General features: G+C 26.6%; 1 protein-coding gene across 1 annotated transcript in view; it reads right to left on the reverse strand.

Moving 5' to 3' along the window:
- Positions 1-20,920, reverse strand: part of LOC113367755 — a 58,250-nt gene that overhangs the window by 11,008 nt on the left and 26,322 nt on the right. The window contains 1 exon segment of the mRNA XM_026609335.1: positions 1,023-1,249. Within this exon segment, the coding sequence (XP_026465120.1) occupies positions 1,023-1,249 (227 nt within the window).

The raw sequence follows: 20,920 nt of genomic DNA on the forward strand, positions 1-20,920 counted from the left end.
GTGATTATAAAGTACTGGGATATATTGTGCAATATTGTAGAAATAAATGGAAAAGTGCAAAAAACGACATGTCATTGTTTGCATTGAAACAAATGAAAACTATCATCTGCCAAAAATTTCAATTTATTTATGAACCTAAATAATGACAGTATATGCATAATAATTTATAATATGAATAAAATGAATGTCTCATTATTATTGCCAAAAAGCAGCTGAAATGTGCCAAAAATTAATATATATAAAATACAGTATATGTATGGCAGAATGAATGATACACATATGAATAGGATATGACAAACCAATTCACTTAAAATATGAAATTAAGTATTAATTTACGGCTTGTCCTACCTTTAATGCAATGCACGCGAAAAATACGAGCGCGCGCCTAAGGGGGCGCCAACACAAGATCCGGATATTAAATTTTCAATATAGTTTTTTTTTTCAATATATATTTTTTGCAACTTTTACTAATCTTTCCACAATATTTTTAAAATTCGTAAAAATTTCACTTTATAACAACAAATGGGAAAGTAAAGATGAATACATACAATTCGACCCTCGCGATATCGATTAGGAGAAGTTTAAGATGCAATTTTGGATATCTTAAATAATAAAAAATTAAATTAATTTCATCCAACATGAAGTACCAGTGTTATGCTATGGTTATAATTATGTTATACCGTTTAAAAGACTACAATTTCCAATATTGGTGTGGGAATTGAGACTCAACATTTTATTTAAAGCAGTTTTCTTATATTAGTTCTTCTATCGATTTCCGACGTTATTTTGGAAAATGTAATAACACAATTGAGAAGGGGTGTCATTCCCCCGGAATCCGAATTGTTTTCACTTTTGAACTTAAGGTTAAGATGAACCTAATTCCAAAATTTCATTCAATTCGGAGCACAGTAAAAAAATTCAGACCTAAAACGATCTGTTTACTGCACTAATTATATTATATGACAATGAAATGACAATATAAAGTGATAGTGATGAAACTGTTAAAATTCCTCTCCACTTACTCCTCTGTGTCTCTCGAGCCCTGACGAGGCTCCTGAGCATCTCGCTGAAGAAATAAGAATGAGCCCCGGCGGGGGCGGAGTACAGATAAGGGGGCGTGGCCGCCAGCAATCTGCTCACCAAGTCGCCGCCCCTGATGTCGGCTCCACTTGGGGCCGATCTCAGGTGGGGGGCGTGCGGAACGGCCGGGGACGATGTCAGCAATTCCTCCCCCATTGTTAGGGAACACCTAGAAGACAAGACGAGATAAGATATAAGATATAATAGGATATAAGATTTGTATACATGCATATACGTATATATATATATATATATATTAACAAAGTCTAATAATCGGGCATAACATCAATAAAAAACATGAATTTCTTTCAAAAATCTATTATACATCTATACGTTTCGGTTATAATCCTAGCCTTCATTCAGTGGAAAATTAGTTAATCTTAGCGTTAAATTGAAAGATTTTAATAATCCATGGTATCAGGATATGATAATGCAATACACTATTTGTTATACACATTAAACTTGGAATTACACAATATTTTCACAAAATACTAATTTAAAAAATCACAATTGAATAATATGTTGTTCGTAGACTGGTTGAAGATATAATGGAGAAAGGACTTTATTAAAAAATATTTTTACCAAGATTCTACACATGTGCGGAACGAATTGCGAATCCTTTACGCGTCGTATTTATTGTTTTGTGAGAAATTTGGAAATGCTATCTAAATAAAAGAGGTTTGTGTCGCACAGCGTGTTAAGTTATAAAAGGTTTAAAAGTCCATATTGTGTTTTAAAGTATAAATATGCTCCTCCGCAATCATAGTTTTAAACTGTCTTGGATTTTTTGAATTGTTTTTATGTTGTTGTAAACGTTTCATTAAGTTCTGGCTTGTTTCTCCTATGTAAATTAAATTACAAACTAGACAATTAAGATAGACGAGATTTCTAAGTCGTTCGATATTAAAAGGGGTTTTTGTTTTGGTAAAAATAGTACTAGTCGTTGTACTAAAATTGTTTACAAGTCGGAGTCCAGATTTATAAGAAAGTTTTTTCTAAGGAACATACAATTCTTTAATGTATGGCAGACATATTACACCAGAATGAGTTTGTGAGTCAGGTCAATTGTTATGTACTGGGGTTATAAAATTGTCCGCCATTTTATTCAAAAGATATGTTCGTATGTTACTAATTACGAAGTTTATAAGTTTTAAGGGATATGAGTTATCTGTTACGATTTTTGTAATTAATTTGATGTTGTTGTCCCAAAATGTTTTGTCCGATAGAAGTATTGCGTGGTCAGTTAGATTTATTATAGTACCTATTTTCATTTTGAGTGGATGATAAGAAAAGTAATTAAGGTAACGTCCAGAGTTAGTTGGTTTTTGGTACCAATTTGTTATTAGTTTATTATCCGCAGTACGTATAAGTTTTATGTCTAAGAAACTTATCGAGTTCATTGTCTCCAATTCTACTGTAAATTTTAATTTTTTTATTGGCGTTATTATATTGATAAATTATCATAGTTACATCATCACTAGGGATACAAGTGATAATGTCATCTACATAACGGTAATAAAAAATATGTTTATTGTAAAAAATTATATTTTCAAGAAGTTGTAAAGATATTTCTGCTAGAGATGGACTTTCTGGGGACCCCATTGGCGCCCCAAAAATTTGATAATAGAAAGAGCCATTGAATTCAAAATAAGTGTTAGAGACAATGAACTGGTTCAGGGAAACTGTCAAGTTATACATATTCTAATATTGTCTAGGCTCATAAGTGAATTGAAATTTTTAGAAGACGACAGTTTTCATTTATTTTCAATGCCAAACAATGTCTCAAATATTTTCAATGTCAAACAATGACAGGCCGTCCTTGCAATTTTTTCCATTCATTTCTACAATATTACTATATTTTTATAAACCTGAACCGATTTCAAAAATTTGAAAGCAAATCGATGTATTTCGAAGTGGATTATCGTTTCTTTTTAATTTGAAAAAAAGTGTTAGACTTTTTGCCCACATTTTTAAGCTCATACTATCGAATCGATTATAAAAAAATAAAAAACTATTCGAAAGATATTAGTTGCAAATGGCACAGATAAGTTTTAGGTGAAAATCTACCGAGCCGTTTTTTTGTAATTATAAGGTGACCATATTTCTACAATATTATTATATTTTTATAATCACATACATCTTAAAAATTTTTTTTAACAAACTTGAAAAAGATTTATCAAAATCCGAACATCATTACAGATACAGAAGAACTGTATATGATATATATATATATATATATATATATATATATATATTTACAGGTACAATGAAATTGTGTAAACTGTTTGCTAGACATTTATATCCGGCACAGTTTAGTTTTGCATACAGGATATGAATACAAATGCAACGAACTACATAAACTTTATCCTAAACAATTTCTACTCGTTCCACATAATATACCTTTTACAGAATTTATACACTAAGATCAAACTATACCTAACATAATCATATAACTAGTGGTGTATGGCATCGTGCCTTAAGGCAAATTGCTAGAACTTCCCGTACCGTAACGAAATATCCCAGCAATTTTAAACGTTTTCAAATATATTATTACAAATACTGTAACTTTCATCATTTTTGCTATCTTTATATCTGAGCAAATCAAATGTATCTCCATTAAATCCATAAATCAATTTATCTCCAGAACATTAACAATCGTCATTTCATTTCGAATTCAATTTCAAAAAAAAAAAAAAAATAGTTGCCTAATTTAGACAAAATTGAAAAAGAGCTCCTGTATAGTCACAGTCTAAACGCACTTGGGTGAACATTTGTACCAGAGTGGCGCTTAGACTGTGCTTAGTCTGGGTAATTTTTTGAATTTTTAATCCAAAATTACAAAAATATTTTTTGAAAAAAAAATTAGAAACAAAATTTTTTTTCCGAAAGCAATTATTTTGTTGAAACAAGCAGAAAGTTCTTTGAATCATTTAAATCGGACGCTTAGTTCTCTCAAAAACTTCCATTTTTTTAACATTTAGCTCTGTATCTCCGAAACCGCTGGGCCTACCTTTGCCAAAAACTAAAAACCACTTTTACCCGTCATTGCGAACTCGTTCTCCGTTCTCTCAAAAACTCGATTTCTATTTTCTATATAATTTAGTACGTCAATGAGTAATAGTATTTGCGTACATAATAGTACGAGAGTATATAACAGTGTTTGTAAATATAATATAGTACGCGAATGAGTAATAGTATTTGCGTACATAATAGTACGAGAGTATATAACAGTGTTTGTAAATATAATATAGTACGCGAATGAGTAATAGTATTTGCGTACATAATAGTACGAGAGTATATAACAGTGTTTGTAAATATAATATAGTACGTAAATGAGTAATAGTATTTGCGTACATATAGTACGAGAGTATATAACAGTGTTTGTAAATATTATATATTACATCAATGAGTAATAGAATTTGCGTACATAATAGTACGAGAGTATATAACAGTGTTTGTAAATATAATATAGTACGTAAATGAGTAATAGTATTTGCGTACATATAGTACGAGAGTATATAACAGTGTTTGTAAATATAATATAGTACGTAAATGAGTAATAGTATTTGCGTACATATAGTACGAGAGTATATAACAGTGTTTGTAAATATTATATATTACATCAATGAGTAATAGAATTTGCGTACATAATAGTACGAGAGTATATAACAGTGTTTGTAAATATAATATAGTACGTAAATGAGTAATAGTATTTGCGTACATATAGTACGAGAGTATATAACAGTGTTTGTAAATATTATATATTACATCAATGAGTAATAGAATTTGCGTACATAATAGTACGAGAGTATATAACAGTGTTTGTAAATATAATATAGTACGTCAATGAGTAATAGTATGGTAATAGTATTTGCTTACATAATAGTACGAGAGTATATAACCATGTTTGTAAATATAATATAGTATATATAAATGTAAATATAATATAGTATAATATTAACATATCGTAAGATATATTTTTTTGATATATTCGTCTCCGATAGATATATAAATTTATAATAGATGTTTCATGATAGATTCGTCTCTGTTCGAAGAAATCCAGTAGGTACTTATGATGTATGTAGATGTGTATGTTCAGAAAGGGAATTAATGTCTTACTGAAAGCATCAGTCTATCATTTGTCATCCTTGGAGGTACCGTGATTACATTTGCTTTAAATTAATTAATTCCCAAAGTTTATTGTCGTAAGATATCACATGTATATATATATATATATATATATATATATATATATCAAATTCAATTCTTGCTCCGGTTTTCCTCCATAAAATTCGCATATCACATATCGCGTATGAAACAGATGTTATTTTCGTTTTCGCTTCGAATTCATTAGCGAAATTTAATTAATTAAGTTGGTGATGAGTACGACAAAACTTTGGAACAGGATTCTGTAGGACTGACAAAAGGAAATTGTGTTCGTTATATCGGCATATCAGTCCGTCTGTTCGTGTGTCTGGCTGTAGATAGTAATGTGATATCACTTACGCGAAAATGAATCATTAATTTGAGAAAAAATAGAGAAAAGTTTAGATAAAATCATAAATGCTATATTAGATTGAGTTATTATTAAATTATACTGATTTTGAGATAGGGTCCAGAAGGAGAAAGGAAAAAGGATTTTTAACTTCCCGTAGGGCAAGTTATAGTAATCGAAAAAAAATTTAAAATGAATTTTTTTATATATCTTTACGTTTCAAAACCTTCTGAACATTTTGGCATACCTTAAAAAAATGGATGTATGTGTGTGTGCGTGTGTGTGCGGATACAAATTTTCGTCGACAATTTTGGAAACACAGATGAAGCGATTTGAATAATTCAAAAAACATTCGATTCGTATTGATTAGGAGACGTTTATAGTTTCTCAAAAATCTAATTTTTTCAGAGTAATTTTTTTCGAAAATGTTGAACTTTTAAAAAAAAATTTTTTTGGTACGGGAAGTTCCAGCAATTTGCCTTAAGGCACGATGCCATGCGCCCCACTAGTTTTTTTTATTTATTCATATTATATAACAATCAGAGTTATTTACTGATCTTATGAGTTATATGGCTAAATTACACATAATAACAATAAAGAAAAAAAAATCACAGAAAGAAATAAAAATAATAATAATAATAATGAATAAATAAATAAAAATGAATTAAAAATAAAGAAAAATAAATAAATAAAAAAAAAACAAGAAAAACAAATTATAGTAATTGCTCCAATATAAGCAATTGACTATGGAAAACAATTTTGAGAAATAGATGAAGTATGTTTGTTCGAATAAGTTTCCGTTATTGTATTGAGTCAGCCCACAGCGGTACCTCAGGGTCTCTAACTACATAAAATTCTTTCTTTAATTATTTGAGTCATTTTTATATTTGAATCATTTTTGCCAATTTTTTCTAGAAATAGCTATTTTGACCAAAATAATATAATATTTGATAGAATTATCAAATATTTTTTTATATTTTGTTGACCAATATCTACCATACTTTCTTGAAATGCGAAATATTTTGTTAAATTGTGCTATTTTTATTGACGTTAAACCACATTTTATCTTAATAAACCTTATTTAAACTCTTGAATTTTGTTCTTTAGAACATATTATTTTAATTTTAGAATTTTTGTTACGTTGATAAATTACATGATTAAGCAAGCAACTATAAATTTAATATAATAATAGGATTTTGACCAATTTATATATATATTACCAGAATAATTCCTGTAGATGTATGAATAAATATTTTATTTGCTTTTCTAACCCTTGAGTATGCAACATACAATAATCTTGCGCATAATTTTTTTTATAAGCTTTATAATTTTGTACCAAATCTTAGTTGCTTTTTGACAAAAATCATTTCTAAATTACGGTTTTTTACTAATTATTTAACAAACATTATCACTTAGGTTCAAATCATATGTATATATATATATATATATATATAAAATTTTTCTGTACGGGTGTATGACTTCATACTTCTTACCTAAACGGTTATTCGTATTTTGATAATTCTTTCTACAGTTTGTCAAAGGAAATGTTTAAAATTTAATGAACGATAAAACTTTAGTTGTAGTAAAATTATAGGAATAAATAGCAAAAATTACAAAAAACCATTTATTATTGTTTGACATTGAAAACCTTTGAACTGTCAGCTGCTAGAAATTACAATTCACTTGAAATTTGAACTTAGCTAAAATTATGAGCCTATGATAATATTAGAATAGAATATACAAGAAAAATGTAATGTCTACATTATTATTGCCTAAAAGCAGCTAAGATGTTCCAAAAATTAAAATAAGATACAGTCGACAATATATGTGTTTGGCAGATGAAATTATATACATAATTCAGTTTAATAAATAACGCAAAAAGTCCAAAATTGCATATACATTTTTTTTAAACTTATGCATGCCGCATTTTGCTTTACTTACTATATTATAATTAATTATACAATTATTTAACAATACAATAATTATTTCTACTTATTGAAAAAATGATTTAGAATATTGTTTCATGTTTTAAAAATTCATTTTTCTGGCATTATTGGATATTATAATTTAAGAAACACTAAAAAAATTGAGAAACAATATATATTTTTTTTTCTAATTATTATTTTCATATGACTGTTATTGTTAAAATACATAATAATTAGTTAACCAAAAACTTATATTTTAAAAATACTTAAAAATTGTGAAACAAAATATTTCCTTCATCAAAATACCTAAAAATTTGTAAAGGAAAAAAAAATGTAAAAATATTTAACAATAATAATAAAAATGATAATGATAATATTATTAATAATAATAATAACAAGAAAATTAGACACTTAATTTTGTTAAAATATCATAAAATAACCTAAAATATTGTAAAAGTATTGTAACTTATTAAAATACTTATTAAATTTTTAAAAACACTTGCAACAAACAAACTAGTTATATTTAAAAATAATTATAATTAACTAACTATAAATAAGTTTATAGTAAATAAATTAAGTAATAAAATAGCTAATAATTAATTAAATTATATTAAACCTATAAAATATTGACTTAAGCCTTATTATAATATTAAATATTATACCGACGGCTTGTAAAATTAATAAATAAATAAATAAATATGAAATATTTAGCAAGTTGATCTTAGATTGAAGAGTGCATATATGAACTAGATTTTATAAATTAATTCACCTAAGATTTGAACGTAAACAATAATGTTTATTGAATTATTAGTAAGAAAAATGTACTTTAGAAATTATAATTGCCAAGAAGCAACTAATATATCGTACGAGATTATGAAAATTATAGACTAAATTATTGAAGCAATTATGTTGTGTGGTAAAATCAAGTGTGATATTGTTTTTTTATCGCAGATACTGTATTATTTTTTATGAATTTCTTATACTGCTTATGCTAAGACTAAAAAATATTCACAAAGGCGGGACATCAAATAGAATATTAAAAAGTATAGGATAGGATATTAAAATATTGGATCTTTTGAATTGTAGACGTGGGTACAGGACAACGTCTGTCGGGTCACTTAGTAATATATATATATATATATATATATATATATATTAATCCTATCCTGGTTATTATCCATAACACAACGATTAATCCCGACTTGATTCCGAATTACATTTCACATTTCACATGTATGTATATATATATATCTTTCACCGATGTGTGCAAATGAAATCTGCACCCCCTCATCGCCATATCTTACCCCTTTAGCAAAAGTGGTGCCTTTTGTTCTATTGGAGTCTTAAGATGGTGTGTATGTATGTCTGTCTGACTGTCTGTCTAATTGTTTGCAGAGTGGAGTGTTCGAGTAGACTTAAATAATAATTGAATCGAAAATAGAGGAAAACTCCTTATGAAATCTTATATATAAAAATGGATCGCAAAATGTGTTGGTAAGCGCATATCTTAACAACGCTTGGACCAATTTGGTCAATTCTTTTGTTAAAATGTTAGTTGATGTCTAAGGATGGTTCTTACGGTGACAAAAAATCGAATAATTGCCGGGAAAAAACCTTTTCTTTTTCACATACAAACGTTTTTTAACTAAAACGTAGAATCAATTTGAGCTTTATTGCTATTATATAAAGTTCATATTAAATTACAAGCACTCACTGTATGCTCCTCCTAAACGATTATTCGGATTTTGATAAATCTTTCTGAAATTTGTTAGGGAAATTTTCTAGGATGTATGTGATTATAAAGTACTGGGATGTATGTGCAATATTGTAGAAATAAATAGAAAAAATTGCAAAAAACGACATGTCATTGTTTGCATTGAAAACAAATGAAAACTATCCTCTGCCAAAAATTTAAATTCACTTATGAGCCTAGACAATATTAGAATATGTGCAATAAATTCATGATTATGAATAAGATAAATAAAATGTATACATTATTATTGCTGAAAAGCAGCTAAGATGTGGCAGGAATTAAAATAATATAAGATACAGTATATGTATGGCAGATTGAATGATACACATATGAACAGGATATGACAAATTAATTCACTTAAAATATGAAATTAAGTATTAATCAGGGCCGGCTTTAATGCGATGCATGCGAAAAATACGAGCGCACTCCTTAGGGGGCACCAACACAAGATTTGGATATTAAATTTTCAATATATAATTTCTTTGCGTCTTTTACTAATCTTTCCACAATATTTTTAAAATTCGTAAAAAATTCACTTTATAACAACAAATGGGAAAGTAAAGATGAATACATACAATTCGGCCCTCACGATATCGATTAGGAGAAGTTTAAGATGCAATTTTGAATATATAAATAATAAACAATTAAATTAATTTAATCCAACATAAAGTACCAGTGTTATTTTATGGTTATGGTTATGTTATATCGTTTAAAAGACTTCAATTTCCAATATAGTGTGGGAATTGAGTCTCATCATTTTATTTACAGCCGTTCTACATTTAACATCGCTCATCTATTATTATAAATGTATATATATTTTGGCGTGAAGAGTAATTTAAAAAACAATAATTAATATTTTTATGTAAATGGTAAATATTGGTATTATATTAAAAAATTCTAGACATGGGTACAGGACAACGTCTGTCGGGTCATCTAGTTAATTTAATAAAATATTTACACCTAGTTACCCATGTAAAGCTAGTATTAATATTTTCATTTAAAACTTTCTATAATTTTCTGCAAAATAATAGGTTGTCAAATATCTCCCTTCCGCTTTTTTGCTCTTGGTTTATAATACAAAAAGGCGGAAGGGAGATATTTGACAACCTAATATTTTTCTCAACTGTCAACATATAATCTCATCGGCGTTTTCACCGTTTTAATTGTTTTTAAACAGACAGTGTTTTGAAAGAAATCTCGGCACGGGACATAATATTCAGAGTAGTAAAAGTTGCGCAAAGTGCTCTTGTACATTTTTAATGGGATGCAGTTAAAACTGGAGGAGAGAATACATTGTGGAAACAATTGGCGCCTAGGTAATACTGAATTAAAATAAAGGAGAAGAAATACATATATACATATATATATATATATATATATATATATATATACATATATATATATATACCTAAGTCTGTTTTTACACGGTCTTTTTGTACACGGTTTTGATATAACACGGTTTGAAAATTGAATATTTTTAATTTTTTTACACGAATTTATTCCATTTAGCACGATTTGAAATTTTATGTACCTAAATTTTTTTTGTCAAATTTAATTTTTGCGAAGTATGTTCATATCACAAAAAAGTATTTATGAAAGAAAAAAGTCTGAAACCATCGACAGTATCGATAGTTTGCGAACACTAGCTTAAACATTTAAGTGAATTCCCCTTTAGCGCGTACAAACAATTTTTACTGGTCAAAGCAAATGTGAATAGCACTAATTTAATTCTTGTTCTTAAAAATTCTTGTTTTTCACCAATTTTAATAGGTTTTAGAGATCAGGAACAAATCACTCATTTTTGTATAAGATCAATGTCTTTTTTTACACGTTTTTTTTTTACACGGATTCTTCTGGAACCAATCTCCGTGTAATAACAGACTTAGGTGTATATATATATATATATATATATATATTTTATCCCTCCTCGTGAATTTTCATATTATTGCCGGCAATATAAGCTTATCCGGCTTTTCAAAGGAGACACATAACACAAACAAAAGACGTCGAGTACATCAAGAGAGTAGAGATATAATAAAAAGACACACAAGCAGGTAAATCCGGAAGATATTCAAGAACATTATTACATTTTTCAAGTGGCGGAAAGTATATGCAAAATATTACGACGACTGTGGAGGAGATGAATTCATTGCAATTGTAAACGAAACTCAATAAAAATTTAAATGTTATATATAAAATTCTTCTGTACGGGTGTATGATTCGATTATTCGAATATTTGTTATTTCGGTAAAGTATGGTACAAAATAGTAAAATCTCAACAACCATTATGAAATATGGCCAACATAGGTACTTTCTTAGATAATCAAGTACCATGGATCTGCCTTCGGGCAGACTACCATTTATTATTATGATCAAGTAACCAGCAAATGAATATCAGATTCGTATTCAGCTCTTCGAGCTCTATTTATTGGTATGTCACTTGCAAAATGTTGTTCGAGATTTGCCTTAAGGCAAGTTGCTGTTCTTGCTCTATAAGTTTAGTTGCATTATTTTGTTATAGAATGAGTATAAATAAAAATGTAATGTAGATTTGGATTGTGCTCTTTGAGACCTTTTTAATGATATGTCACATGCAAAAAGTATTTTTCAAATTTCCTATTGGCAAGTTGCTGTTTTTCACTTTGATATCCCCAGCCAACCTAATTAACTTCCCGTAGGGTAAAAGTTATAGTAATCGCAAAAAATCGAAAATGAAAATTTTTATATGTCTTCAGGTTTCTAAACATTTTGCCATAACTTAGAAAAGATGGATGTGGGTTTGTGTGGAGACAAATTAGCGGCGACGATTTCGGGCGCACAGATCGATTCCTATTGATAAGGAGATGTGCTGATTAGCTTTTGGTAAAGGCGGGTCCTGTCATTTCGGAGATACGGAGCAAAGAGTGCAGAAAATAGAAATCGAATTTTTGAGAGAACGGATCATCCGATTTGTATGATCCAAAAAACATTCAATTCGCAATGACGGGGAAAAGTGGTTATTAGTTTGACGTTATGACGGGGAAATGTGGTTAGTGGTTATTAGTCAAAGGTAGGCCCAGCGGTTTCGGAGATACAGAGCTAAATGTTAAAAAAATGGCAGTTTTTGAGAGAACTAAGCGTCCAATTTAAATGATTCAAAGAACTTTCTGCTTGTCTTAACAAAATAATTGCTTTTGGAAAAAAAATGTTTCTAATTTTGCATTTGCAAATGCGGTTAGACTGTGACTATACTTTTTCAATTTTGTGTAGGCAACTATTTTTTTTTTAAATTGAATTCGAAATGGAATGACAATCGTTAATATTCTGGAGATAAATTGATTTATAAGTTACATTTGATTTGCTCAGATATAACAAGATAGCAAAAATGATGAAAGTTACAGAGTATTTGTAATAATATATTTGAAAACGTTTAAAATTTCTCGAATATTTCATTACGGTACGGGAAGTTCCAGCAATTTGCCTTAAGGCACGATACCATACACCACTAGTTAATTTTTATGCTGATCGATAACTGGTCATGAATATATTTTTTATATAAAGTCTATAAATGCTTGTATGTAGGTGGGGTAAAAAAAAAACAATGGAACTTTTACACTGGCGTATAAAAATAAGCCAACAATAAATAAAAATGCGTATTTAGTTAAAAAAGAATTTTACAAGAAATAAATGAAGTTAATAATTATTTTAACCATGCTGCTAGTATTTGACATTGGGTAAGTAATATAGCATTTATTTCGAAAAAAACCTTTATAATCAAAAATGAATTATTGGGTGTATTTCCCACCACCCACAGTGTAAAATAGAAATTTATAAGAAAAGTAGCAAATGAATATATTTCTTGAACATTTATATATAAAATCGATAGCTATGCTGTGATGTTTGTTTTTAATTCTGATAAGATTATAAGTCTATATCACATATTGGGATGCTGAATGGGATATTTTACTCGATGATGCATCTAATGCAGCTCAACAATCAATCGCAAAACACACGAGTTCTATTATCCGTCTTAATAACTTTATGTAACAGAATTGCATTTTTGTTCAGATTTTTATTTATGTGCATAAAAAAATCAATGCTTGATTGGCACAGCTAGTTTTATATGAAAATATGAATGAGTAATAAATGTTTTAAGCTTTTTATTTATACGCCTGTTCCTTTCTGGAATTTCTCCTTTTGATTTTGAAGTCGTTAATTACCCTCCATCCCACTTCTGCTCCTCATGCTCCCCTTTCCTTCTTGTTTTCGACATAAGATATGCAAATAAAATTCGCAACGACAATTTGTCTTCCTCTTCTTTACGAAATCAGCAAATTCGTTTGTTTGTTTATTTCCAAAAGGGAAAGGGAAAGATTTAAGTAGGGAAAAAGGAACAGGGGTTGGGGTAAGATGTATCTTAATTAAATCCAGGAGTTTCGGTAATTAATTGGAGACGCGGAAGGAATGGTTAATTTTGAAGACGAGGGAACGGTAGAATTATATATAAATTAAATGTTACACTGATTTTGGCCTAATTATATCCTTTTGTGTGATAGAAGACTTTTTAGTTACTCATACAAGCCAGTGATTTTTTTATTTCAACTTAAATTTGGTATCGATCAAAGGGACATTTTGTCGAATCACACTATTTCATTTATAATTTCCCAGAATTTATTGATGAATAGATAGTAATATATAAAGGTCCGGAGTTAAAAAGGTCCACCACTGATGTGCCAAAAACCAGTCAAAAATCAGTACAATATTTGAAAGTAGAGGGGAAAAATGTATAACCAGCATAACTTTGATTCTTATGACTTGCTATCGGGAGATAAATGGTATTCTTTGAAAATCCATATTAAAATTATTATCTTCCGTTGTTAGTTTTTTAGCATTAGTTAAAAATGTAATGATTTTGTAAAATATCTTTAAAATTAAAATAAGGCATTAAACCTGTTTGCCACCTGGTCGTTTCAAGTTACCCCGCCTATAGGGTAAAAAGGTCTAGATAACAAATTTTTGAAAGACATCAAAAAAGCAAATTTCTACAATCTACATGAAGTAGAAGGCAGTTTACTGAACGTAGTCAGATAATTGTTTGTTTGATATGTGTTATTTGTTGTGATATAATTGTTATGGTTTTCACAATATAGTTTATATTTGCTCATAGTCAAATTGGACCTTTTGTGCCTCGCCCTGCTCTACATATATACCTTTTATTAAATTTACTTTAATTCATCGAATGTTACTTGAAACTTTTCCAGTTCAGTAGTATTATTTACAATTATACACAAAATCCAGAACTCAAAAATAATCTGAAAAACTTGAAACGTAATCAATAAGTCGAAAGACCAAAAAAGACTTGGATTATATTATACCATATTTTCTATGGAAAGTGTATAAAACTTTCAGTTTGATTGTATTGACAAAATATAGACAAACTAAAGGGGTTTATTGTTTTTATAATACCTCATTGTATATAATAGCATTTAAACAACACATCATCCTTATACACTTAAAGTATTAATATTTTTGATTCTCTAGAAATTGTTTAGAATATACCTTACTTAGCAAAACAACGTTTGCCGGGTCAGCTAGTATATAAATATATACCAGTAGTTTTACTGCAATTTTTCTCTCCTATCAATATACATATTATGTATTCTACAAAATCGTTTGTCTTATCGCAGGTGCGTCTATGGCAATTTCTTAAAAACTCTCATTACGAAATGACAAAAGTTTTCCCACATTTCTGCTTTTTTCCTGAGCTTTCTATTTCTTTCTTTCTCATAAAAAAAGAAAAGTCTCCGATCGCGTAACAACTTGTTGAAGGAGAAAAGAAATATGGTAAATATGCGGTGGAGGAAAGTTTTTAGTAGAAAAAATTTAAATCGTAATTGATACAGGTATTACTTATATTATCTACATATATATATATATATATATATATATATATATAAAAATAAGTCGAGGGTTCCTTCCTGACAATATAACTCCAGAACGCACGAACCGATTTTAACAATTTTATATTAATATTCGGTTCATAGCTAAGAAAATTAGTGGTGCATGGCATCGTGCCTTAATGCAAATTGCTGGTACTTCACGCACCGTAATTAAAAATTCGAGTAATGACATTAGTGAGAATTATCATAATTATGCTTGCAATTAAGTCAACGAGCAATTCTTGCCGCAAAGAATAATGATGTGCACGCACTGAATTTCACCATTGAATCAAAAATTGCTGGCGATTTGGTGACATACCAATGATTCCGACTGGTGTTCCGTTTGATTTCAAACGATTGCAATTTCCAGTTCGCCGTGCGTTCGCAATAACAAGTCGCTAGGCCAATCGCTTAGTGTTTGTGCAATAAATTTCAAATAGATTATTTAGAAAATCATTGTTTTTCACATGGGCAGTTATACGTTGCCTGTTCACGAGTTGGAAAACCATCCGCTTTGTTTGTGTTAATGTCAGACCAAAAAACAAAAAATGTGGTTTACCAAAGAGCACTTCAATGAAACGGATAATTTGCGGATTCACTTTCATTTACTTAGAGAAGTTCAACTAAGAAACACTTCATTTTTGTAATTGAAATAAATTCATTACTGTTGTGTAATAAAATCAAATTTTTCCTTTTCAAATATAAAACAAACAAAAAAAATCTTCATCTTTCTCACTAAACCATCTGGTGGCGAAACGGAGTTCGTCGGGTTTGCTAGTAATAATATATAATACAAAATTACTCAATTTTTTTCCCAAGTATGATTTTCTAATGTATTCACCTGATGTCTTTCAATATTTCCATGAAATGTCCTGAGGGATTTTACGGTGGAGGAAAAATAATAAGTTGACAAGAAAAGTTTTCAATATGAGGAGAGTCTGGAGCTAATGATGCCTTCGGAAGGGACATTTTGTCATTTTGAAGGGAAAAAAGTACTTTTATAGAAAAAATAAGGGCGGGGGTAAAGATTAGTGGTTATAGTATCGGATATAGTCATATATGAGCAAACAGCACTCTTTTTTGCACTAATTTATTAAATAATAATTTTACAAACGGTTTGAGACTAGGTTTGTCTCATATCAGTGTATAATAATTTTAAATCTAAAATATGAAAATCTAAAAATAGCACTATGTGTTATTCGTTACAATTCGTTCTTACTAATGTACGTGCCATGCAAATTTTTGGCATCTTAAACCTCTATACAAGGTCAACTTGGTGATTTATGAAATATCAAATAGGAATGAGAAGGAATAGGGCACAGTTGAAATATATCTTAAATAAATAGATATTGATAAATTATTATCTAACCACTCAGAATACATTTGTTGATATATATATATATATATATATATAAATCTCGTGTCACGATGTTGGTTCGCGATGAACGCCCAAACTACTGAACCGATTTTAAATTTTATTGGCTCATCGTGTGTATATATATCCAACTTAGGTTATAAGAAATTTTGAAAAGTAAATTTGAAATATAAATATATAATTTTTATAAATTTCTAAAAATTTTGACAGAAAATGACCAAAAAAAAAATCAACACTAAAATGACAAATGTCAAAATTTAAGGTAATTTCGAAATATAATTTTTGAAACAAAAATTTGACATTTCAAAAAACAAAATTCAAAAACATGTACATATATAGAAATATCCAGCATTTAAATTCAAATTTGATGAAATGCTATATTCAAAATTACTGTTTATAGTTTTAAATCTAATTAAAAATCAATGCTCAAAAATTTGAATAAAGGTTGACATGTAAAAACATTAAATGTCATTTGTCAGTATTTATGAATATAATTATATAAATAGATTTACGATTTAGATTTAATTGATTAGCTTACCAAATTATTTCGGAAACCAAAACTTCATCAAAACATTATAGATCAGAGATCACAATAAAAAAGCGGCATATTGAATTTAAAATTAATCATAAACAAAATTTTGACATATCACAAAATTGTTTAACGACTTAATAAGAAGCAAATAAATTAATTATTCCAATTTATGTTATAGGCAATATCGCCAAGCAAATTATAGATACAAAACATTATTGTAAAATAAATATTATCATATTATATTAATTTTGGACTAAGAAGGAAATATTTTGACATTTATAAATTTAGTACATATTGGATATATGAAATTGACATTCACTATTTTTCAATTTAATGCTTTTATTAATTTTTTAACAATTTAGGCATATTTTTTATGGCAAAACAACGTTTGCCGGGTTAGCTAGTATATATATATATATATATATATAATTATATTTTTTAGAATTTTTATCCCTAAATGCTTTATTAATTTTTGTCATTCGTCGCGGATGCGTCATTGAACAAAAACCAGAAAAAAAATCGGATCGATATTTTATTTTAAATGATAAAAAAAAGCTTTTAAAATTGCCCCACAATCAGAATATTCAATGAGTCGGTATGAAATGTGGGGGATCGGATTAATATACGCAAATTGATATTCATATATGTATATATATATATATATATATATATATATATAAATTATAAAATATAAATAAATAATTTCTATCTATTAATATGGTTTGTGTTTTTGTAAAATTAAAACTGTGTTGTTTTTTGCCATTTTTGCGCAGATGTAATTTCATGATATGGAATTGCCACCCTTTTATATCTATAAATGTATATATATATATATATATATATATATATTAAATGATAAATCGAACTGCTGAAATTGAATTCGACGATCATCCCGATAATATTTATTCAATTTAAAATTTTATTTGCTTTTTGTTCGCATGGCGGAGTTTTATTATTAATTGCATTCAAAACACATGCAAAAATATCATAAATTGAAAATATTTAAAATTGATTATATATATATATATATATAATTTCATATAAATGAACATACATTTACAAAAAAAGTACTTTTTTCGTCTCACAATATGCGTATATTATATATGAGTAATTTTTCGTCTCATTTATAATATATAAAGTATTGAATTTAAACTTTGCAAAAATTTATAAATCATTCAAAAATGTTAAAACTTTTGTTAAAAATTTACGAAAATGTGCAAACTTTTCACAAATTCAATTTAAAGATAAATTATTTGAGTTTATAGGATCAAAAATAGAAAATAAATTAGTTATCATTTTCAGATAAAAATATTATTATTAAGGTAATTTTTCTTTAATAATTTAAGATTTCTATATTTTACTATAAAAAAGTTTTTAATTATAAATAAAATAAAAATAATAATAAAGTAAATAAATAAAATTAATCATAATATTGGTATTATTTGTGGCAATAAAGATTATCTTTTGATAATTTTAGTATGACATTCTAATGTTATTTAATTTAACTAAATCTTTCATAAGAAGTATTTGCTATAATTCAAAGAGATATTGAAAATTTGCAGAAATTAAAGAGCTTTGAATTTTTTTTTAAATTATTTTTGTAATTATTTAAAATTACACATTCACAGAGATATTGAAAATTTGCAAAATTTAAAGAACTTAGATTTATTTTAAATTATTTTTGTAATTATTCAAAATAATTTTTTTTTATATATAATATTTTGTTATTAAATGTAAAAATTGTAAACTAAAATAATAATTATAAAAATGTAATGCATTAATATAGTGAAAAAATGTTTCTGGAATTTAATTAATATTATTATTGAAAATTGAAAAAATAATTTGAAAAATATATTCATATTGAATATCGATATTGAAAATTTGCAGAATTTAAAGAACTATGAATATTTTTTAAATTATTTTTTCAATTTTCATTAATAATATTAATTAATTTCCAGAAACATTTTTTCACTATATTAATGAATGCATTACATTTTTATAATTATTATTTTACTTTACAATTTTTTATTTTAAAAAGGGCTCACATTTAATAACAAAATATTATATAAAAAAAATTTACTATTTGTAATTATCAATGGCACATTTTTAATGTCGAAACCCACAGATTTTTTTTAAAAATAATTATAGTATTTTTTAATATTGCCAGAAGTCTGAAGAAACACAAGAATAATAATATTCTTGTGTTAAATGTAGTATAAGACTACACATTTTTGAGCAATATTTAATTAAAAAATGTTAAATTCAAAACGTTTAAAGTTTAAATAGAAATGAATTATTTCAAATGATAATTAACTAAAAATCATGATAAGATAAATATAAAGATTATTTTGTATGGAGGGTGTATAATAAAATAAGTTCTTAAGTATTTCACCTTATACCATGAAATAAAATTTTACTTTTATTGAAATATGTTCATAATTTTTTATCTAAATACATATCACAATATGGCATATGTTGAAAAATAAAATTCTTACCTTCTACTTTAAACGGTAAATCACTATTTATTAATTAATTTTACAGAAATATTGCAAGGATTAGTTTTTATTTTCACCATTAATTATTGTTCTCTGTGAAGGTATATATTTTTTTATCTAATCTATTTTTATCAAATCTTTTGCAAATAAATCTGCATTAACAAATCTGTTATAAAGTTTATCAATTTAGTCGAACGGCAATTGAAATTAATTTAAAAATTAAAAAATAAATATAAAATAAATATTATAAACTAAAAATTCATTCAAGTTTTGAAAAAGAACTAGAATTCATGCAGTAAAAAATAAATAAAAAAAATTGACAATATAAATATAATAAAACAAATAAAAAGTATCGTAAATATATATTAAACTACTAGTAAAAATAATATATTAAAAAATTACAATTAAACAGAAAAATAATAAATAATAAAAGATTATAAATAAATAGAAAATATAAATATGATGAAACAAATAAAACGTATAGCAAATATAAATTCAACTACTACTACCGTATTAAACATTTAAAATTTAAAAAAAAAATAATATATTGCAAAATTATAATTAGAACAAAATATTATTTATTTACTTAAATAAATATATCATTTAAATACATGAAAGTAACAAATAATATATATTATTATACTAATTTAAATATTATATGAAACATTTAAAGTTTGAATAGAAATGAATTATTTTAAATGATACTATACAAATAAAATCATGATCAGTTAAATTTAATTAATAGTTAAATTAAATTCATAGTTAAATTTAATTTTGTATGGAGGGTATAACAGAAAAAAGTGTTTAATAAAAAAATAATATCTTAAGAATTTTACCTTTTACTATAAAATAAAATTTTACTTTTATTGAAATATGTTCATAATTCTTACCTTTTACTTAATTTGGCAAAGCACTATTTATTAATTAATTTTACGGAAATAATTTTAAGATTAATTTTTATTTTTCACCATAAATCATTGTTCTCTGTAAAATTGTAACATTTTTTTATCTAAAGAATTTTGCAAATAAATCAGCATTGATGAATCTATAAAATTATTAAAAGTCAAATAAAAATTAAAAATTCATAAAGTTTGAAAAAACTAGAATTTATATAGTAAAATTAAATAAAAAAATTAAAATGTAAGGGAAATATAAAGTATTGTAAATATAAATTAAACAAGCACTATCATAATAAAAATTGTAGAATCTGGTATAAAAAATAAATATAAAAAAAAAATACAAATTTGTCAAATCATATAATTATGTATTTAAATAAACATTTTTTTTTAATTTCAATAATTATTACTACTGCTAAATTATTTAACATCAAGTAATATTGATAAATAA

This window comes from Ctenocephalides felis, unplaced genomic scaffold (genome assembly GCF_003426905.1).
Source record: "Ctenocephalides felis isolate EL2017-DRISC unplaced genomic scaffold, ASM342690v1 CF-g0.4_SCAFFOLD_01170, whole genome shotgun sequence".
Taxonomy (NCBI): Eukaryota; Metazoa; Arthropoda; class Insecta; order Siphonaptera; family Pulicidae; genus Ctenocephalides; species Ctenocephalides felis.